Source organism: Argiope bruennichi, chromosome 8, assembly GCF_947563725.1.
Source record: "Argiope bruennichi chromosome 8, qqArgBrue1.1, whole genome shotgun sequence".
In the NCBI taxonomy this organism is placed as follows: Eukaryota; Metazoa; Arthropoda; class Arachnida; order Araneae; family Araneidae; genus Argiope; species Argiope bruennichi.
In genome coordinates this window covers 128,126,011-128,150,156 of record NC_079158.1, presented here as the reverse complement: position 1 = coordinate 128,150,156, position 24,146 = coordinate 128,126,011, and the positions used below count along the sequence as shown (strand labels likewise).

The window sequence follows — 24,146 nt, the reverse complement described above, 5'->3', positions numbered from 1 at the left end:
GCTTGTCTCATTATTGTTATTCGTTTATTCGAAATTACAGGATTATACTTTACATCAAAATAATTCAACTTTTCTACTAGTTAAATATAAATATGAATTAATTCTCACATAATAGATATGTTTAACGAATAGCAAACATCAAGTCGTGCTAAATCGTTTCGTTTTCTCATCTCTATTTATTGAGATAAATACTTAAATATGTTATGGGACAGAATGCATATCATCCATTAAGTGGTTTATAATTGGAAATTTTCCAGTTGAAACTTTGCCGGTTTATAATTTTGAGAAGCAGTCATTAATCTTGAGATATTTTCTTTGAGTAATAAATTTGATGCCAACAATGTATTCGAATAAGAACAAAATCTATTGCTTTACTAGAATTACTGTATTTCTCATTTTTCTATAAGAATTTGTTTGAATCTTAGTTTCATAAAATGCTGTAAAATTATGGTTACAAAGTAGAAATACTTCTGAGTCAATGTGAAGTATCTAATTTAATCAAACTATACAGTTTCTGACTCTTTGTATGTTCTATTTTGAAACTGTATAGTATTGAATTCATTTTCACCAATTCCTTTCATTCTTAGAAAAATAATTGGGGGCGTTTTTCTTTCTTTCAATTATAAAATCATGATCAATATTTTTTTTAAATGCAAGTTGATTTTATAATTCTAAATTAAATATAAACAAAAAGCTGTATTCTAAATTAAATATAATTCTAAGTTAAATACAATCGGAAACAATGAACATGTTTATCATTAGAGTTTTCCATTGTTTTGGCTGCCTCAACAAATAAAATAGTTGTTTGAGAGAATTCCCGGAAGTGACTTATCATCTTTTTTAATCACTTCATTCCTTTAGAGGGAAGACTTTTAAACACTTGCGTATTAAGACTCTGGTCAAGAAATCGGATCCTCACTTAACGGAATGCAATACTGGGGATTTAATTCTTTAGGATACATTTCCAATGACCGGACATTCATCAGTAAGTGTTGTATAAGCTCTTGATAGCTATTTCGCATTAAACTTAAGATTGTTATTTCTATTCGTGGCAGACTGTCCACACACACGGAATCAATATCAGGACTATCAAAATAAAACTGGAGCCTGGCAATCTTCATTTATGATTAAGGATAACAAAATTTTTATTCTAATTATCTAAGTGGCATATTTTCAGCAACCATTGTCATGTTTGACAACTTCTATCTAAGTAATTTTATTAGTGTAAATTAATTTAATAGTGTAAAAATTAATTATAATGTAAAATATATAATTATGCAAAAAATTTGAAACGAAGAAAAAAAAAAGCGTCTGTAACTTCCTAAAAAAAATTTTAAGATGTATACAATTGTTAATCTTAACAATGTTTTAAATTTAAGTATAACTTAGCTTCAATTAGATTCAGTAGGAAATACCTTTATCAGCAACGTTTTTGCCAAACCTCCGTGCTATAATTCAATTTTTCGTGTGAAAAACATGGTGTGCCCAAATCTAAACCGCAAACAGACATCGTTTAGCCTTGCGACTTATTGATTGTCATTGTGAATGCCAATCTAATAGGAAATTGAACGCGTTTGAATTCAATTGGCACGTCTATGAGAATCATTGGCATTCGTGGCAGAAAAACATTTTCGGTTCGGAATTTGCCATTCAAAATGGTGGTTTCGATAATGTTTTTATCAATTTTATAATGACTAATCACGTGCCATTGCACAGCCGTGGTGGGTTCAAATTCCGAAGTAAAATAACCGGAGATTCAACTTTCAATCGTAGAAGGTGTGGTGACATGCCTGGCAAATCCAGTGAGTTCAAAAACTCTGTTGGATAATTTACAGCTTCGTTAGCATCGGAAACTGTATCGATCGATTTGTATGATACCAAGTTTCCTGGCAACGATTGTAGTATCTTGGAATTTAAATCGTCGACGTCCACATTTTTTGCTGCCAAAATGACTCTTTTCTGCCAGTCACGCATGATTTATGTATTGTGTGAGTACATCAGGAAATATGCGGTCAATGAGAGCATTTTAAGAATCAACGATAGTGCGGAAATTGGTGAGCAATTTTTTGCATCCAGTATTTTCATAGACAGCAACTTTTCCATCTCTGATATCTAACAATTGGTACGAGAATGTGTCAGCAGATGGATCTGTAGCATTTGGACACGCATGTTTATTTTTAGCTGGATTTTTTCAACATTACGCCACAGTGGCGATGATTTCAAGCAAGCGTTTATCTCATCAGTAAATGTTCAATACGAAGGGTTAATTATTTGGATATAATTCATACGAAAATACTAAAATCTAGATTAAACAATGGGAGGGTGAAAATTTGAAGTTATAGATATTTTTTGATGTCAAATAAAAAAAAATAGAAAAAAAAAAGAAAAATTTTTGCATAGGGACACCCTAATTACCTAGCGTTATAAAATATACTTTACGGCTTATTCTCATACCTACCAAATACACATAAAAATTTTTCATAAAAATCGATTGAGCCGCTTTGGAGTAGGACGAACACAAACACCGTGACACGAGATTTTTTATATATTTTATTGTATTCTATTAGTGTATGTAGATGATATACAGCAAATCACGAAAAGTTCTTGAAAATTAATTTCGGATTTAAAAAGTAAATTAGAAATAACCAAATTATTACCAGTTAAATATATTCTGGGTGTAAATTTTGAGCAAATAGGGAATTGCGTGTATTTGCATTAAAATACATATATAAATAAACTTGTGATTAGATTCAAAAATTTATTTTAAAGGCGAGTTTCATTACCTTTGAAAGTAGGTTGTATCTTACCAGATAGAGGAATAAAAGAAAATGAGATAGAGGAAACGGACCTAATGAGACAGTTTCCGTATCGAACTCTAATTGAATGCTTATACTTTATCGCGAATAGGTCCAGGCCGGACATTCAATTTGCTGTAAACACTATGTCACAATTTTGTAATAGATATGCTTATCACCATTGGACTGTCTTAATCGATATATTAAATTATGTGTTTGAAACCAGACACTAAAATAAATTTGTCAGATACTAGAAGTAATATGTTTACTATGTATTCGGATTCTAGTTGGGGATGTAAGTTAAATGATAGACACTCAACTAGTGGCTATATAATGTTTTTTGGAAATGTATCCTTAGCTTGAAAGTTTCAAAAACCAAAATGTATTGCTTTAAGCCAGCAATTCTCAACCTGTGGGGCACGCACCCCTAAAGAGGCGCGAGCACACTAGAGGGGGGGGGGGGGCGAGAATATCCAAGAAAAAATATTATTTAAAATAATTGAATAACTGACTGAAAGGAAAGCACACGTACACATAGAAAGCAAAATAAATTTCGACATATTTAATAACTTATTAAAATAAAAAAAACTTACTAAATCAAAACATACTAAATTAAAAACAAATTTAATAATTATTAGTGACTTCCTTGGGCCTATCTTGCAGAGCAAAGTTTCTCAAAGGAAGGCTTAATATTAGAAATAGCCACTCTCAGTTCTGTTTCTATATTTAGCCGAGATCTATATTTTTTTGTCTTCAAAGAAGCCACAGCAGAAAATCCAGTTTCACAAAGGTATGATGTTGAAAATGGTAATAGAATGCGAAATGCCATTGTTTTTAATGCAGAAAAATCATCCTCTACTCCTGCCCAAAATTCAAATAGTGATTTATTACTAAATTGTTTTTTAGTTTCCCCACTTGTCGTGAAGTCTATGAATTTTTCTTCCTCATCAATTGAGAGTCCTTCGGGAGTCTTATGAAATGGATCCCTAACAAACTCGTAACTTTCTATCAGTTTGTCGTCAGCAAGAAAATACTTTTTAAAATTCTTTGCTAGCATGGCTAAATGATTTTCAATGGTTACAAAAACAACTTTTACATGTTCTTCTTCAGCCTTGTAAGTTTTTGTACAATCATTCACATGTGCAAACATTGTTAGGTTTTTTTGCTTTAAATTTCTGCTCCACAATTCCAATTTTCTACAAAAAGCATTAACTTTATCACTCGTATGCAACATATGTGCATTTTCTCCTTGCAGTTGAAGATTCAAGTTATTTAATTTTTCGAATATGTCGACCAAGTAGCTCAATTTCATCACAAATATACCAGCGCCAAAATTCTCGGCCTCCGGTCTATATTCTTCTTATAGGAAAATGGCGATTTCTTCTCTTAATTCATAAACACGTTGCAAAAATTTCTCACGTGATAACCATCTAGCCTCGCAATAAAATAGTAACGCTGAATGTACCGAATCCATGTCTTTACAAAGTGCGGAAAAAATTCTTGATTTCAGGGGGTCTCATTTTTATACAATTTACTACGGTTACAACCGTAGTTAACAGAATATTCAGACCAGGACTCATTTCTTTCTAAGCCAAAGCTTCTCTGTGGATCATGAAATGTGTCCAGACGCACTGAGGCGATTTTTGTTTTACAAGTGCTTGTATACCTTGGAATCTTCCGGACATTGAACGAGCACCATCGGTGCATATTCCGACGCAATTTTTCCTTTCTATGTTTGCCTCGTTCATAAAATCATTTAAAATAGCAAATAATGTGAGCGCTGTTGTTTTGAGTTCTATTGGTTTGCAGAAAAGTAGTTCTTCTACTACTGACATATTATCACAAAATCGAACATAAGCAATTAAGTGAGCATCTTTATTACTATCTGTTGCTTCATCAAGCTGCATTGAAAACAATTTGTCATGCAACTTCGAGAAAAGCTGACACTGTACATCTTCAGCTATATCACCAATTCGACGAACAACAATATCATTTGAAAGAGGTATGGACTGCAATTGTTTTGAAAAATTATCTCCAAACATAGTGTCTACAATCTAAATTGCTGCTGGTAAAATAAGCTCTTCACCAATGGTGTGAGGTTTCTTACATCTGGCTATTTTATATGAAATTTTGTAAGATGCAATTAAAGCTTTTTTATCCACAGACAAAGTTTCTTTAAAAAATGATTTTTCTTTTTATATGATTTTAATTTTAATTCGAAGAATTCTCTGGGTTTGTTGGCGTATTCACTATGAAGCGTTTTGAAATGTCGTTTAAGTCTATTAGGTTTCATGCTGTCTGCGGCCAATATTTTTGAGGAAATGATACACAGGGGCCTTTCTTCTTCATTGACTTCAGTACTGGTAAATCCAAAATTTAAATATTCTTGAGAATATTTTCTTGATTTTATTTTCGAAATCATATTCGTCTGTGTACTTATTGATGACTGATTATCGTCTAATGCTCGCTTACTTCCGCTTTAAAATTTATCCATGAGTCTGCATAATTCTGCTGTCGTGAATATTTAATACGGTGAATTGCAATTAACACGAAAACATGTATAACATATACATTCCCGATAGATTCAATAGTGATAGATGGTTCGACTCGAATGAGACTGGCTGGAATTGAAACTTGCGTTATCGAACATTTTCCTTCTTCCTATGTGAAAACATTTGCCTTGGGCATGCCCGAGTCGGTCGGATCCCCTTCCACAAACATTACTTATTTCTTTCTCTTTTGTTTAGTCATGCTTCTGTTTCATTTCTTTTATTATTCAAAAAAATGTATTCCCAGTGACCAGTGTTCAGCTATAAGATGTAAGGCAAAAACTTGTAAAGTATGCAACCGGAAGCATCATACTCTTCTCCATTTCCCGGGACATAAATTAAATCATCAAAATGAAAGTGATTCTATTACTGCACATCAAATAGAGATAGCCAGCAGTTCAGGGTCATCGCTTAATGAGAATGCGAAAGTATTTTATCCCTCTTACCCCCCTGTATCCTCAATTTTACAGACGCCAGGCAGTTCGGGATATGCTCATAAATCGGTATTCGCCATAAACAAAAAGGAAAAGAGTAAAGCAGTCTTTTTGAGCACTGTTAAATGTTCATTCGTGATGCGTTTGGTTTTTGGCAGGATGTCAGATGTTTATTAGACGTCGGATCGATGACTCATCTTATGAGCAGGCAATGTGTAGACAAACTGGGATTGAAAAATGAAAAAGTAAATATTCTAGTAACGTGTTTAAATGATTCTTCCATGTGTGTTAAAAATTGCGTAAATGCGGTCATTTCAAATTCCGATAACAGTTTCAAAAGATAAATAAATAGGTTAGTAGTAGAGAAAATGACCGATTTAACTCCAGTTAAATTTTAAATGTAGAAGGACAAATTGCTGAGAGCATTAATTTAGCAGATGATACTTTTTATGTTCCAGGTCCCATTGATTGTTTATTAGGTGCGGAAATTTTCTTTGAATTATTACGTAGTGGACAAATTTATTCTCAAATTTCTAATCTTATTTTCCAACATACAGTATTTGGGTTCGTGGCATCAGGTAGTAATAGTTGTGTAAATAGGATTTAAAAGTACATTGTGGATTAATTAAGGAAGGGGATTTAAATGATACCTTAAGAAAATTTTGGGAATTAGAAAATGTTGATTTTAGAGCGAACCAAAAATAAAGAGGCAGTTTTGTGTGAGGAACATTTCGTGAAAACGCATTCAAGAGATGTTGAGGGCCGGTACATAGTTAAAATGCCCCTTAAAGATGATCCGAAATGTTTAGGTGAATCAAGGGACATAGCTCTCAAACAATTGGATGCACTGTGTATTAGGTTAGAGAGAGATCTTCAATACCTAAAGTTATATAAGAGATTTCATACGCGAATATGAACATTTAGGATACATGACATAAATAATCACTGAGGAGGATAATTCAGAGATAAGTTATTATATGCCACACCATGGCACATATCGACCACAAAAAAGTACCACTAAATTGAAGGTGGTCTTTAATGCGTCGAATCCGACAAGTAATGGATTGTCGCTCAATTCGTTGCAATATAACGGAAGACTTGTGCAAGATAACTTATTTGCAATCATGATAAAATTCAGAGAACATCCTTATGCCTTTACGACCGATGTAAAAATGATGTATCGTGCGATACTCATGCACGAGAGCCAGCAACCATTGTTCAGAATTTTATGGAAAGAAAATCTTAATGATCGAGTAAAAACTTTGAGCTTAAAACAGTGACTTATGGGACAGTGAGTGCACCCTTTTTAGAAACAAGAGTACTGTTGCAATTGTCTAAAGATGAAGAGAAGAGCTTTCGCTTAGCTTCACCAATTCTTAGACAGAACTTTTACATGAATGACGCTCTTTGCGGCGCATCTTCTTTGGTGAAAGCTAAGGAACTGAAGAGTCAACTTTCTGGTATATTGGCGAAAGGAAGAATAAGTACAGCTCCATAAGTGGTCTAGCAGCCACTTAGAATTGGCTTCAAATATCGATGGAGGATATGACTTTGAAAATCTCATCGAGACAAAGACGTTAGGAGTGTCCTGGAAGTCACTTGAGGAGTGCTTTGTTTTCAGAGTTGCAGTTGATTTAAAGAATTCTTACAACAAAAGATGTGTTCTTTCAACTATTGCTAGATTTTTCAACCCACTGGGACTACTTGGTCCAGTAGTCTCAAAAGGTAAGATCTTCATGCAGAGCCTTTGGAGTTTTAAAATTGACTAGATGGATGAGTTGCCACCTGAAAGAGCCAAAGAATGGCACCAGTATAAGCAAGAGTATAAACAGTATCTGTATTGAAAGGTGTATTGTGCATCCGCATGTGACAAGGATTGAATTACACGGTTTTGCCGACGCTTCAGAAAAGTGTTAAGGGGCAGTAATATATTGTCTTTCTTATTCGTCAAACAGCATACCAACAGTGAAACTTGTGAAGAGCAAAAGCAGAGTTTCACCCGTGAAAAGTGTCACAATACCGCTGCTGGAGCTGTGTGCCGCCGTCCTCTTGTCAAAATTGATGAAACGAGTTGTGATCGCTTTACTAGTGGATTCACCTCCAACGTAACTGTGGAGTGCTTCAACAATCGTTTTAGCATAGATCCAAAAAGATCCTAACATGCTAAAGACCTTTGTGGGAAATCGAGTTTCCACCATTCAACATCTGCAGAACAGTGGCATCATTTTCCCTCGTCTCAGAACCCGGTTGACCTCATTTCCAGAGATTTCGACCCATCAAGCCTGCACCACAGTTCATTATGGTGGACTGGACCTCCCTTCTTGTCCACTGAGGACATGTCTTTCAGTGAGCCACCACCAGTGAGTTCCATTGAAGATTTCCAATCCGAGTTTAAGACCAACCAGACAATGATACAACATGAACTAGAACGGTTTAAATTTAGTGACTCTAATAACTTTGTTTATCTTAATTCTAAAGTGAACAATTTTGTGCAAAATATAATTGGTTTAAGTAATAATTATATTCATTTAATTAGGATATTTAGTTATATTTACAGGTTCTTGAACAATTGTAGAGCTAATTTTCCTAAGAATTTTGGAATCTTAAAAGCTGTTGAATTAAAGGAATCTGAAATGAAGCTCCTTAAAATTGTTCAAGAGGAAGACTTTCACAAAGAAATCAAGTCTCTCAAGGTATCAGGTTTTGTCATTACTGACAGTCAGGTAAAAAATTTATTTCCCTTTTTGGATGAAAACGGCATTTTGAGAATTGGTGGAAGACTTACCCACAGTGATTTAGATTTTGATAGTAAATTTCCAATTCTTTTATCTAAAAATCATAGACGGTCTTATTTAATTGTAGAACAATTTCATCTAAAAAATTTACATGCTTCACCACAATTGTTGTTATATCTCATACGTCAAAAATATTGTATTATAAGTTGACTTGATTTGTTTAAAAAAATAGTTCATTCATGTATTGTGTGTTTTAAGGCTAAAACTGTTACGTTAGGCCAAATAATGGGAGATTTGCCGAGAGATCGAGTAACACCTAACTATCCATTCAATGTGAGTGGAGTTGATTTTTGTGGACCATTCTTCATAAAATATCGCAATCAGAGGAAAGGTATTTTAAACAAAGTCTATGTGTGTATTTTTATATGCTGTGTAACCAAAGCAATTCATCTAGAGATTGTGAGTGAATTAACGAGTGAAGCTTTTATTGCTGCTCTAAAAAGAATTTTTGTAAGGAGAGGCAAATAATCCAAAATTTATTCGGATAACGCTCAAACTTTTATTGGAGCGAATAGGGAAATTAAGAGATTACTTTAGATTGTAATTGATTGTAATTAATAAAATTCTTTCTGAGTATTTACTCTCAGAGGGAGTCGAATGGAAATTCATTCCACCTCGATACCCAATTTTGGAGGTCTTTGAGAGGCCGGAGTGAAGTCCTTTAAGTACCATCTGAAACGTGTAGTAGGTAAAGCTATGTTAACTTATGAGGAATTTTTGACAGTTACAAATCAAATTGAAGGAATTCTAAATTCCATACCATTATCACCATTGTCCTCAGATGTAGATGACTTAAACGTCTTGACCCCGGCACAATTTTTGATAGGCAGGCCTATAAATGCAATAATTGAACCAGATATTACGAGTATAGATACTAATAGGTTAAAATTGTGACAAAGAGTAACGAAAATTGTCCAACTTATTTGGAAACGTTGGCATATTACCTATTTAAGCCATTACAAAATCGGACGAAATGGCAAATAATTAAAACCAATGTCAAGATAGGTGATTTGGTACTGTTGAAAGAGGAAAATGGGCCATTAGTCGTATTTTGAATATTTGCCACGGTAAGGATGGTAAGGTAAGAGATTGTGATGTGAAAACACAGAATGGTGTTTTCAAAAGAGCCATTTCAAAATTATATAAATTACCTATGGATAATAGAATTTAATCAATGTAATATTGTATAGTAATTTTGTGTAATTTGTATTATATTATAATTATTTTTTTAGTGTGATATATTTTGTATTAATGTTCAGTGTTATTATTTTGATATGTAATATTTCAAGGCGGGCGGTATGTTGCGACGCCAACGCAATCTTGTGAGTTTTTGTAGCTATCGGCAGAGAGAGTTTCAATAAAGTGAGTGTTGTGAGCATTGTGCAGTGAGAAAATACGTTTCATCTGTTAACCGCCCAATCAACAAAATGCCAGATGTGGTTTTTCGCCAACGTTGGCTCGCTTTTACTCTTGTTTTGGCAGTTAGTTAAAAATAATTTAAATATTACATTTTGAATATTTGCCACGGTAAACTTACAATGAAATGTATTGCCCGCTTACAATGAAATGTATACAACAATAATGGTAAAAACAGAATCCATTATTGTTGTATACATTTCATTGTAAGCGGGGGGGGAGGCGCGATGAAAATTATGATTGAAAACTGGACCGCGACTACTGAAAGGTTGAGAAACGCTGCTTTAAGCTCAATGGAAGCAGAATTTATAGCTTTAACTGAGAGTGTAAAATGTATTATTTGGTATTCAAGAATTCTAAAGGAACTTAATTTAATTGATTTTGAGATTCCTGAAGTGTGTGCATTTTTCTAAAAATAATGCTGAGAATACTAAAACAAAACTTATGGATATTAAATATAAATTTATTCGGAAATTATTATCTAAAAATGAATTTTACCTTAAATATTTAAATTCTGAGAAAAATTTGGCTGATTTCTTAACAAAACCTATTGTGTAAGAGAAAATTTATTCTGTAATAGAGATTATATTTAAAATGGATTCTGTGACCGATGGGACCGAATGTTGCATATTTAAATCAAGCAGAGGTCGGTCCCAGAAGAGCAACATTATTGGATAATTATTTTTTAACCGGAAGTATGTTGTATTTCCGAATGAACTGTCATTGGATGTTTGTTCTTTTTAAATAAAAAGAACGGACACCGTCTGTGCATAATCCACAGCTGCATATTCTTCAAAATGCAGACCTTTTTATTTTTTCATTAAAAGAATTTGATTTTAATCTAAATGCCTGTTTTTTATACTCTGCTACTTTTGTTGAGAAAAACTTCAACACTTTTGTTATATCTCGTAAACTACATACGTTAGTGACATGGGGTTTTCATCATAGTTATCCTACAGGGATACAGAAGACCTCCCATGGAGTCATCTACTGCGCATGTGCAGATGATTTTCGTTATATCTCGTAAACTGCATATGTTAGAGACATGGGGTTTTCACTTAGAAGTACCCCCGGGGCACCTCTGAATCCCCGAAAATTTTGGCTCCATTGCGCATGCGCGGATTTTGCTTAATATTGGTCAAATCAATGTCGGATCGATACCATAGAGTTCATATGGATCTCAGGATGTCAATGACGTCAGCTTCCGATCAGAACGGATGCTGTTATATCTCGGATTCTATGCAACGTAGAGACAATTGCGACCCGTCTAAATACTCGTCTCGATGAACAGAGTCGAATGACACTTTTACTGAAACTCCGGTCTCGATAGGGTCCGAGATCGGGTCTCAAAATTTGCAAATTGGAGTTACGTTGCATCGTTGGATAGTACTCGTCGAAATGTAACGGTATGAGTTTCGCGTTGCTATTCCGAGTGATTCGCAAGTTACGGTCTCTCAAAGTTGTAAAATTTTGAATTTTCGACCTCGTTTTTGTGAAAACTGTCTTTACGACTGGCATCGATACATTCTACTCAATGTCCTCTATTGGACGATACCATATTTACGTCGCTTACATAATTAGGAGCCGAGAGACGGAAACGAGAATGGAAAAAGAACGTGATGTTTTTTCGTTGGGGCGGTTGAAACTCGAAATCATGTAGGCAATGAATAAATCACAAATGGGGCGTCCTACACTTTCTCCCGATGAAGCCTTGCAAATTAAAAACGAAAGGGAGCGAAAGAGCAAACAGAGGCCGGAACAAAACCTTCAATTAACAAAAACGAAGGGTGGAAATTTAAAAATAGAAGCTGATCGTATTAAACACGAACGTAAAATAGTTTTACAACGGGAACGAAGAAAGTGTAAACGCATTTAGTGTGTTGCAAGATTCTGAATCGCAACACTCAACTTCAAACACAGAAAGTGTCCATTTGGATTTTGAATCACAATCGCGAACGTTCAACGCAAAACGTCTCCCTTTCGTTTCTGAATTTCAAATATCGCTTTATAGCTCTAAGCAATTCATGGAGAAAAAAAATGTTCTCACATGATAACTTGAAATTTGCGATAGCAGATTTCAATTTTTTAAAAAAATTTTATATTTATGTCATTTTATATTTATAGTTATATTTTTCTAGATTTAATTTCTATAAACAATCAACTTATTTTTTAATTTGAACTATAATCAATGTGATAGTAACACATGGATAAAAGCTATTTTTTCCCCCACGCACACGAATTGTGCTTCGTGCAGATTAAATTTTATTTTCATTTTGAGCGAAATGATTTGTTAAAAATATGGTTAAAATATTTTTTTTTAATTCAGTAAAAATATGAAAATAATTTACAGATTGAAACATTGTTATCATTAAATATAATTTTTGAACTTTAACTTGATGTCATGTTTGTGCTTTAACATTTTTCAGAAGTCACAGCGAATAAACGCCAACATTTTACTGAGTTTTTAATTAACTTTGATTCTAATAAAAAATTCAAAAAATCTCTTCTAGGTGCATATTTCCGATATCCAATTTATACAAGTGCCAAATTTGGTAGCTGTAGGTCAAACCATCTGGCATGCATAGAGGCAACACACACATATTTATCTTTATTATAATTTTGGATATATATTCAATTTTGAACAATTCTTCGGAAAACAGCATAGATCACTATATTTATAATGTTTCTTGAAATATTAATTTTTATAGATAAATTTAGAAAGACAGTTCTTACCGAATGAGGAGAAGGATGCATGAAAAGCTAAAATGTTATTTTATGCTTCGAAAGGAATATTTTTTCTTGATAAAAAAAAAAAAGAAAAATATTTATAATTACGTTAAAACCCAAGAAATAAATGGTTTCCAGCATCCAGTATATATATATATATATATATATATATATATAATGCAAAATACATTTCTTTGAAGCAGAGCATTTGAAGCAGAAGACAGAGAAGATACTTTTGAATTTTAAACTTCGCTTTTTTCCGTCCGGGGAGGCAAAATTTATGTACAAGAAAGAAAGAAAGCGGTACGTCAATCTACATCACAGCACAAGAGCGAAAAAAGAAATGGACGTAAAGAGACGGAAATATTTATCCCCAATGATTATATACTGTGAGAGTCTGCTAGGGCCGATTTAGGAAAGGATGAAATAAGTTTCTTTCAAAAGAACTTGTTTAGATCGACAGATTTTTTATCTCTTCACTCGGAGTGTGGAAATTGCCAATTATGCAGTTTTAGGGCTAGTATAGCATTAATTAAATAAAAAAGTTGGAATAGGATCAGGAAATAAGAGAATAAATTTAATATGGGCTAAATTAAGATAAAAATTTGAGAATTAATTAGAATTTCAATTAGATTTAGCGAAATCATTACACACACAATAAATATAGGGTTTTTAAAACCGATCGTAACCCTACGGGGCAATAGAAGATCTCCCATGGAGTCTTCTACTGCGCATGCGCCGATGGATTTCGTTATATCTCGTAAACTATATATGTTAGAGACAATGGGTTTTCACCATAGTAATCTTACCGGGCTATAGAAGACCCTCCCCATGGATTCATCTACTGCGCATGCGCAGTTGGTTTTCGTTGTAAACTACATATGTTAGAGACATGGGGTTTTCACCACAGTAATCCTACAGGGCTATAGAAGATCCCCATGGAGTCATCTACTGCGCACGCGCAAAGGGTTTTCGTTATATCTCGTCAACTATATATGTTAGAGACAATGGGTTTTCACCATAGTGTTCTTAAAGGGCTATAGAACATCCCCATGAAGTCCTCTACTGCGCATGCGCAGATAGTTTTCGGTTGCCAATTATGCAGTTTTAGGGCTAGTGTAGCATTAAGTAAATAAAAAAGGTGGAATCGATCAGAAAATAAGATAGCATTTAAGAATGAAGTTAATATGGGTTACATTAAGATAAAAATTTGGGAATTAATTAGAATTTAAATTAGATTTAGCGATATCATTACACACGCAATAAATATAGGGTTTTTAAAACCCATCGTAAACCTAAGGGTTTTGAATGAAATATACAACACTGAGGAAGTAAAAATTTTACACTGACGATTTTTAAAAATTGCGATTATTTATAGAAGATTGTTTTACAGTTAAAGAAGCTAAAGTTAACAATTAAATATTGCTGTAGAACTATTACGAACCATTGGCACAAAAAGCATAGATTATTATGCTTTAACAGAGTGGCTACACTTTGTTCTCTCATTGAGAGGGCTTTTAGTTTTTCAAAACGTCCTACGGAACGGCAACCGCATATAAAGAGTTTCGCCTACTCTCCAACGCATCGAGACACACAGGCTTGTATAGTCGACCACTTTAAAATAGTGATTCATGTTGCCCCCTATGTAAAGTATAACACATTTGCAATAACAAACAAAACTCGCGCCTTCTCTTTCGTTAAATGAAAGAAATAAGACCTGATCAAATAACTGACTTAGACCTTTCTTGCAATCCTACACTTACTAAACGCTACAGGAATTGACTATTTAATATAACCATTATCTATTAGAAGCATTTCAAGCAAAAAGAGTATGGAATGCATACAGATTCGTGGGTGAGAGTAGAAAAATTTGCAATAGCAGCGTACGGGCAAAACTGCCAAATGGGTAATTGGCATTTACATAAAACAGATTGCTCTATATTTGAATTGGAGACTTTTGAAAATTTCTCATTATATAATTGCCTAAAGAAATTTTTGTCTATCAAATCTGAATACGCAATTCCACAACAGCGATCTTTCTTACAACTTGCAATGCTGTTTCAATTTATTCATTGCTATCATTTCTAACACTCTTCGCAAAATACTGAGAGTACATGCCAATGGATTAATTTAAAAAAAAATAGAAATTTCCGTTTTATCCGTAAAAGTTTGAATATATATTTTATTTTTAACTAAACTCTTGTTTTGTTAAAAATCTCATCCTGTTTCATTTTTCATTTGTTGTTAACTTAAACTCTTCTTTTACCATTTCTGCTAAAAGTAATGAAATTCCATTTTTGTTTTATTCAATTTGTCGTCGGCAGAGGGTAGGGTAGAAATATCAAATATCTCTTTAATTTTAACTTTTTCATTGTAATCAACTTAGGATACTCATTTTGTTTTTATTATTTAAGAGTTTTAAGATATATATTTTTTTATTTTTTGCCATAAAACTAAAAAAGTATTTGTCCTTTTTAATATATAACTTATTAAACTTATAAGATACATTTTTATACGGTATTTTGACAATTTTGAATTCGTACAATCAACATGGTATCAGATTTAGGAATATTAGGAGCATTTTGTCATAAAAAAAAGCATCAATGTTGCACGTTTTTATAAAAAGTTCAAGTATGTAGAATGCAAGATAAAGTAAAAAAATGAAGACAAATCAGATAAAGAATTTCTAATAATATCCTTATTACTGTAGATCAGATTATGAACTAATCTTTCGACTTTAGAACTTCTTTCTCTTAATATAATACGGATAAGGACCGATATCTCTTTTGTTTTAAATATCAGAAAGAAATATTTGTTGGCAATGATTTCACCTATTATCTTTCTATATATCTAAGATTTTCGATGATTTTCAATTCTATTGCGAAATTTGGAGGAAAAACATAAAAGACACATTATTTCCTTCTTAATGGAATTTTGTCGATGATTTATTTGAACTGCAGCTCTGCTCCTGAAAAGGCATTAAAGGGCCAACATTCTAATTTCAAATCAGGGCTGCTAATAAGTGACTGATTTTGCTGATATTTTTTTTTTAAAATGTACTTGCTGTACACTGCCCTTGCATTACTCCTCATCTTAATCCTATGGAAATTCATCAAACTCAACATTTGGAGGAACAAATGCAGTCAGCTAATGCCCGGAACCCACCCGGGATTCTTGAACCCACTGGGGGATGTGGGACTTTTATTAGCTAAATACATAAGGCATCCTGATAGTAATACATTGCATTTAAGTAAGTGTATCAATTTGATCTTATGTAAATATTATATGCATATCATATATATCTAATTTTATTAATTCCGGCGGGTTTTCAGATATATACTGATTTCTCATCCCGGCATTAAGAATACTGATATTTCTTTCAAAATATACTTTTTTTTTTATTTCTAATTGATGGAAGTAAAATAAATATTGAATAAGCAAACATTTTATTCTGAATTACATTTTTTTCTTTAATTTTATGAATATTAGAGACCATTTTGTAAAAAGATAAATAGTCATTGTCATTCGATATTGAAAAATATTCTTCAATTAATGAATCTTATATTTTGCTATTTCATGTTTTATTTTTTTTTTATGAAGGTGGTATTTTAAATGTATAATGTTTTCAAATCTTAATGAAAAAATTAAAATGCGCTGGTTTTTTTTTTTTTTTTGAAACTTTGGCAATCAGATTATTATACAAGCAAATGCTGAAGAAACGATAGATATGTTATAGTAAGTTGTGTTAATGAAATATATATCTTTTTATAGAAGTAACCTTATAAACAAACTAAAGACTTTATTATAAACAAAATTTGAAAGTAAAAATTAATATTTAAAAATAAGAATATATCTGTTTTATTAACCAGAAGTCAGTAGTGGTAAATGTGAGAAAAGTTTTATATTATTTCATATTATTGCTTAGAAAAAAATTTAAAAAAAAAAATCAAAAATCAGATTTTTTTTTTTTTTCAAAAAGTACCGGATTTTAAAAACGGCCTCCTTTTAGTTTCCTTAAAGGATCCTATAAGGAAAAAGATAATTTATTTATGTTTTTAAAATAAAGTAAATATACTAATATATTTCCGTAACTAAAGGTATACAGAGATGTAGAAAAAGAATTAAATAAATTTTCATAATCAAGTAAGCAAAATAAACATTTTAACCTTTAGCACGCAACATAAATCATGTTCATCTTCAAGTTGCGTTTCAATACCATAAAAAAAAGAAGCTGATAATTTTTTAAAATTTAGGCCCTCACAAATAGTATTCATTAATATTTCTTCTATATTTTTTTTTCTGTTGCTTTTTTACGAATGATTATTATTATTTTTTTTCATGACATGTTTCTATTTTCTTTCCCCAGACTTTTTCAAACTTTTAGGAGAAAAGTATCATCAATTCCGAAATGAAACTATGTTTTGTTTGTGGGTCGCTTATGTACCATTCGTTATGATTATAAAAGCGGATGCTGCAAAGGTTGGTACAATATCTGAGATGTTTCAATTTGAATAGAAAAAAAGTGTACATTTTTTTTCTTGACATATGTACTTTAATTAATCCCTTCTCTTATAATGGCGTATATAACAAGTGCATTGCGTCGAATTACTAAATCTCTGTTATTGAAATCTGCAATATTAAGTCATTTAAAACGGGAAAACCATTTGAAAACGCCTCATTAACTCAATCGCGTTTCATGCACATATAAAGCAACAAATTACAATTAATAACCCAAACAGGATGAATTATCTAATTAAGAGATTAAGTAAATTTGTAGGTCAAGGGATAAATAAAAATTTGATTACATTTTATGGATCAAAATAGGTATCATAATTTCATGTATAATATGTCTTCATTACAAAATTGCAAATAAATATCGCATGTCTTAGTAACAAAAAGTGTCAAAGAACTAAGAATGGAAAACATCCTTCGTTATTTTCATTCATTTTTATTAAAGTCTAAATAAAAGGAATGCCGATTCTCATTATCTGCAAAACAGAAAAGGAGAAGACAATAATGAATTATCTTACTATCATTATATCAGTCAAGAATTCTGTGTTTCTTTAATATTAACAACCATACGAGACATTCTCATATTATTGTTACTATTAGCAATAATATGAGACAAATTAATTCATTTTTAAACAACTAACCTTAATGCATAAAAGTGTTTCATTGTTTATATGCAATGTCTTACCAGAGGAGACGAAAAACATGCTTCATTTAAAATACTTTTTTTAATTTTTAAAAGAAAATAAAAACTTAATAAGTTTATTTTAAAAATATATTATTTTAAATAAAAATGAATTTATAAGAATTACATATTAAAGGTAAGTAGTTGCATTAGAAAATTTATTGATAGAAATGAAAATAGCAAGTTAAATTTTAAAGATATTCGAAAATTTATTAAAAACAATAGCTTCATATGTTAAATTAAAGTATAAATTAAATTTTGCAAAGCTCTTTCTTAATGATTTCTCCTTCTCAAGAATCAATCATGTATCAAATTTAGTAGCTCTAGGTATCAATCGTCTGCTCTGTAAGGCATTTGAAACGATTCTTGAATCATGCATACTACTGCTTTATACTATTTGCAAATAGTATCGTATAAATATCATCATTGAAAATCATTTAAATTGTATTTTATTTTCAACTCACATTATATTTCTAACTTTACAATAGAAAATATAATGTCATTAGATTCTTGATAAAATTTTCACGTGAATGAGCTTGATCAATATTACTTTATTTGGAAATGATACCATTTTGGGACATTCAAACGAAGATAGAGTGCAGGGGCATTCTACTATATAGATAAATTTAGCTTTGAAAGCATTTTAAGAATTAGTCTGGATTAATATAGTTGCAGAACCTTTATTACATAATTATATTACTTTCTGTGACAATTTATATAGCATATGGAGAGTGCTTAAAGTTGAAGTTTCACTTTCAAACAGCTGTAAAAAAATAGAGACTGGTCAAAATGACCTGAATATCTAAGTATACTTAATTTTTTTTTTTTTTTTTGAAAATGAAGAAATAATAATTCAAGCTTGACCGATAGATGAGGCTGCTGTTAAAATGCTAATTATAACATCTGATATGTTGTTGTGGCGTTCTTTATTCAAAGTTCATCCTCTACGACAAAGGGGTGACATACAGGATTGGAAAATTCGATTTTTTACTGTCCCGATGACAAAAACTGTAGACCATGCAGTAAAACCATCAAGAAAAGAAAATCTGTCACGACTTTCTTGAGACATCTAAATATGCTAACCAACATTTTCTTTTCCCAGCTGAAAACGCAAACAGCATGTTTCATAACATACCAAAGTGTTTCAGTGGCGATATTATGAATGTGTTGCATTATGCATATTTTCAGTCAGCCACTTTCGAACTGTATCACACAACATTTTTATATAATCCCACAACCAGAAATAGTATTAGTTCTGGTGACGCGACTGCTAGGAAGTAGCGACATAATTCTGTCATTTCTAAAGTGCAAATTCAATTGCTGATTTACCAATGTCGTAATATGCAGAGGAGCACCAGTCTGTATAAAAATTATGCAATTCACACAGCCACGCAGTTACAATGGTGGAATGAAGATTCATAACGTTTCCCATTTCCTCTACAAGTTACAGGTTTACTCTACAAATTTTCACCCAATCTCTTCGAAAAATGGGCCAACGATGAAGTTTGTCACAGACCCATTCCACACAAGGACATTTTGAAAACAAAGTGACAATGGTTGCATTTGGAACGGATTTTCTCTTGCCCATATTCTGCAATTTTGAGTATTGACAGAGCTTTGGAAATTGGCTTCATCTGTCCACAAAACGTTCCATGGTCACGCATTGTTCATTTCCATTCGAACAAGAAATTACATGGTGAAATCTTCCCCTTTTGATAATGAAGCCGTAAGCAATTCCAGAAAAATGCATTATTCCAGAAATAATGCATAATTTTGAATTGATAGCATCGCAGATTGTTTCGTAAAACTTTAGAATCTATGCTGTCCGCATGTTTAAAGTTCGATAAATTCCCTATGCTTTAAATATTCTCGAAGCAGTGCTTAATGCCTCCTTATGTTATAATCCTTGTTATAATCACCTATAATGATATCCACCTTTGACGTTGAAGCAATTATTTTTCCTACCTGTACCCCATTCCACATGAAATGAAACCGTCTCTTCGAATTTATCAATAATCAAATGCAGTCATCGAATCAGATCTGCTTCTTGGCGCTGTAATGTCTGGAGTTTCTTAAATGAAATTGCCACACAATCATTGTTCTTATGAAAAAACTTCACAATCAGTAGTCAGTCCTTCAATGACAGAATCATGATTACTTTCTGCATAACTGTATATTGCACAAGCTTTTATCGCAAGTGTAATTTTCCATTCGTATATCGCGTCTTTTAATTAATATATTTTTAAAGCATACGTCTTTCAGCATTCTATGGCAACTACAGCTCCCTCAATCAGGAAACTTTCGATTTTTTTTCCTTTCTCAAAACAAATTCTTATTGCTTCACATATACTTACATGAAATATCACATCATTTTGAAAAGTAGTTCTTTATGACAGTCCTTTGAAATTGCAATTTTAATTATAATAATCTTGTATACATTATGTTTCCGTATACTTATATCTAGGGATGCTTTGATCTGCAGAAGTCAACTTTTCATTCTCTTCTCACTCTCTGCCTCCACGTATCTAACAATAATTTTTGCATCATTAAGATTCTAAAATAAATTTTATTTTTATGAAATTACGTTTTAGAAAATTTGACGCAAAATAAATACTGTTAAAAATGAATAAGAATTATTTTACGCGAATTTGGTTTATTATTTGCTAATATCACAGCATTCAAAATAGAATTAAAAATAAACCTTAATTTTATTAAATCTCGTTTCAACGCATGCTCTATTCGGAAGCTTGAATTTGCAATTCCTCAGATACTTTGCTCATCATTTATTGTTATTGTAATTGTTTATAGAAAAATAAAAAAATTTCATCCTTTGTTTCTCACATCATTTTATGGCAATTGTTACAGACTTTTAATGCATCCTAAAATACCAACAAATAAATATCAGTGCTGTTTTAAAAAATTATTCAGATTCAAAGATAATAAAATTATACTCCCATATGTGTTTTCTTGATTTTACTGATAACAAACATGAATATATTTCATATTTTTAGGAACTGTTGAAAGGAATGAAAACCAATGAGAAAAGCTGGGTTTATAAATTTTTTGAACCTTTTTTCGGCGAAGGACTTTTGACCAGGTATAATTTATTTATGAATTCAATCCTACATTACTTTAAAAAATTTCATTGAATTTGACTATGCCGTTTCAATAAAGATTTAATTTAAATGTTCCTTTTCCAAAAATTCATGAACAAACTTTCTAGTTAATTATAGTTTTAAAATTTACCTTTATAGATTGAATTTTTAAAGGTTTACGAAACGAGACATACGATCAGTTTAGTTTTTACCACTGTTCGTTACTGATTTCAAAGAAAATGCACAATTCATAAGATGGAGGATCTCTTTAAATCCAAGTGTTACGAAATAATCAACTGGAGGAATCTTCGCTGGAATCTTCAAAAATTACTTAATAATAAGTCCGCGTATTTAGTTCAGCATTCCAGGTTTTTGCTTATTACGGGATTCTAAGTATAGAAGAAGCCAGAAGTTGTAGCTTCAATTTAATATGAAATGGCTATGTTGATAAAATATAAGAAATAATAACTTTATGCTTTTCTTTTCAGCGGTGGCGAAAAATGGAAAGCGAGACGGAAACTGCTGACACCTTGTTTCCATAGTGATATCATGAAAGATTTCCAGTTAATATTTAATGAAAATTGCCAGAAACTAGCTGATTTCTTTCAAGGTGAAACGGATAAAGATTTCACAATTATTGATTACCCCATAAAGCTTTCATCTCTGGATATGATGTGTGGTGAGTAAAAATCCATCATTTTATTCACTTGGCACTACCCAAATATTTTGTTTCTGAATTTCTAACGAAATTTTTCTCTCGTGATCTTTATAGACATATTACATACACAAACAAGTATTATTCAATGTTTAATCAATACAATGATTATTCCATTGTTTCATAATATGCTTTCATTAATAATGTTTTGGAATTGTCTAAAACTGGAACTTGAAATTTAAAGTTCAAAACCTCGATGAAGCTAAAACAAAAATTATTTATATGTGCTTGCCTATTTTTCCAAATGTTTGTTACGCCAATAAAACAAAAATGGAATAGTCAACTGAAATAAAAAATAATTTTGGGGAAAGGAAAGGCACACTTTCCTTTCTCCGAAATTATAGATTTCAAGTTTTTAGCCATATTTGACAGTCTAACTTTTACCTAAAAGAATTAATTAATTTTTTTTCTTAATATTATGACGGTCAATGTTTAAAACGAAAAATGTAAGAAATGTGTCTTCAAAACAAATAATTGCGGCGTTGAATTTTTATTTCCCAGATAAGCAACATATGATTATAATTTGTCCAATGTAGTTGTTTGCATATTAATTGGAGTTCAGAGGAATTCTAGGAATTGAAATTTTGTGAGTCATCTAAATGCTATCTCTTGCCAAAATTTATTGCAATATTGTTTTAAGTGGAAAGGAATTTAAATTTCAAATTTACCATCAGAATTTTATGATAAAGATGAAAGGAGGAGAAAAACTCTTCTGAAATTTTGCCATCATTTGTATTCAGAAAAACAGACGAATGATGTCAAGGCTTCATACTTTTCACCCAACTCGAGATTCAATTTAAAAATCTTAATTGTAAGATGTGGTATAATTCTCATAGAGTCCTGATTTATCTCCAAATGTTTACTTTTTTATTTCTTCTTTTTATTTCAGTATTTTTAGTCAACATTTGAAGTATTTATAATGCTACAAATATTTAAGTTAAAATTATCTCATGATTAATTAAAATCACAAATATAAATGTTATTATATATATATATAAATTGAGTTCTATCCTTTTTGTAGGAAAGAAAAATCTATTTAACAGTTTTAAAGCTTATATCCTTTAATTTTTCCATTTATCATAACGTAGAAGTATATAAATGTTTTCTCCAATACAACGAGATTAACTGGTGCTTCGTCAAGCCTCATTCAATAAGATTGACTGAGAAAAAAAATAGCTAAAAATTAAACATTTGAATATGTATACTCATATTAAAAAGGTTATAATATACTCTAAAATTACTGCCAGTTTCTCTTTCCTTTTTAATAAATGGAAATTTAAGTAAGCTAGCATTTAAAAGAACTCAATTGGTTTTATTAGACATTAGTTTCTCTGGCCTTTGACAGTTTGGAGAAATTGCTTTTTTCGTAAATCCGCAATTAAGAGTCCATTATATTCTTAATGGACTCATGAGGTATAATGAAGAACTAATGTGATATGCAATATCTTTCTACATCAAATAACCTTTATGGATGTTATTAGAGATCCTCTTTTCCCATAGTATATTCCTAAATCAAGTTCAACCTCAGATTATGAAAGCGATTTTTGAAAATATAGGAAAGAGAGAAAAAAAAATAATTTTGAATTTTTGTATGATTAAATATTGCCTTTTCCATCATTCACCAAGTTTCACTTAATGTTAAATTAGTTTTGGAGGGCATTCTGAATTTAAAATTTTTGCCTATTTCAAATCAAAGAACTTTTGAATAGTTCTGCAATGATGTTAACAATTCATATACCATCTATTGTGCTTGACCACTAGCCCAAGAAATGGAATAAACAACATTCAGTGCTCAATCTGTCAAGCGGGTAATTACCTGTTTTAATTTGCTGCACGTTCATTATATTAAGAATCATAATAATGGAATTCTTGTTAAATGTTTTTGAATAATACAATTTTGAATTCAGGACTGAACTTTAATCTTTTTGTGCAAAATTATATTAAATTTTATTTCTCTTATGGATAGTGATATCCTCATCATAATTATTTAGCAGCTAGACAAAATATTCGAAATCAACTTATCTCCTTTCTATTGTGTTTTAGAAACCATTTTTGGCGTCAGTGTAAATGCTCTGCATAATGAAAATTCACAATATGCTAAAGCAGGTGTAAGGTAAGTAATATGCTAATATTTGTAGCATAATTAATGTTTAGATTTCAGTTATACTTGATCATACAAGATGTCTATTTGATAGATAATTTTAATATCATTACATATAGCTGTATACTTTCAATTACAAAAAAATTAATTGTGGTAAATATTATTTTTTATACTGTTTGAATCAAGATATCTATTTATGAAAAAAAAATACAAAGCTAATTTTTTTACAGTTAAAGTATCTTATTAGCCATACGTTATAAAACTAATTAATTATACATTAAAAAACTGATTTAAAATTATTACATCAAAAACTGACCAAGTATCG

The 24,146-nt window shown here is 31.4% G+C and overlaps 1 protein-coding gene across 1 annotated transcript in view; it reads left to right on the top strand.

Annotated features, from left to right (window-relative positions):
- Positions 1–15,569: 15,569 nt before the first annotated feature.
- The window catches only part of LOC129981730 (cytochrome P450 4V2-like), a 29,863-nt gene continuing 21,286 nt past the window's right edge, over positions 15,570–24,146 (top strand). Inside the window, exons 1-5 of the mRNA XM_056092691.1 lie at positions 15,570–15,966; positions 17,083–17,195; positions 20,922–21,007; positions 21,494–21,684; positions 23,764–23,833. Coding sequence (XP_055948666.1) covers positions 15,771–15,966; positions 17,083–17,195; positions 20,922–21,007; positions 21,494–21,684; positions 23,764–23,833 — 656 coding nt within the window. The 5' untranslated portion in view covers positions 15,570–15,770. The remainder of the gene's footprint in view (positions 15,967–17,082; positions 17,196–20,921; positions 21,008–21,493; positions 21,685–23,763; positions 23,834–24,146) is intronic.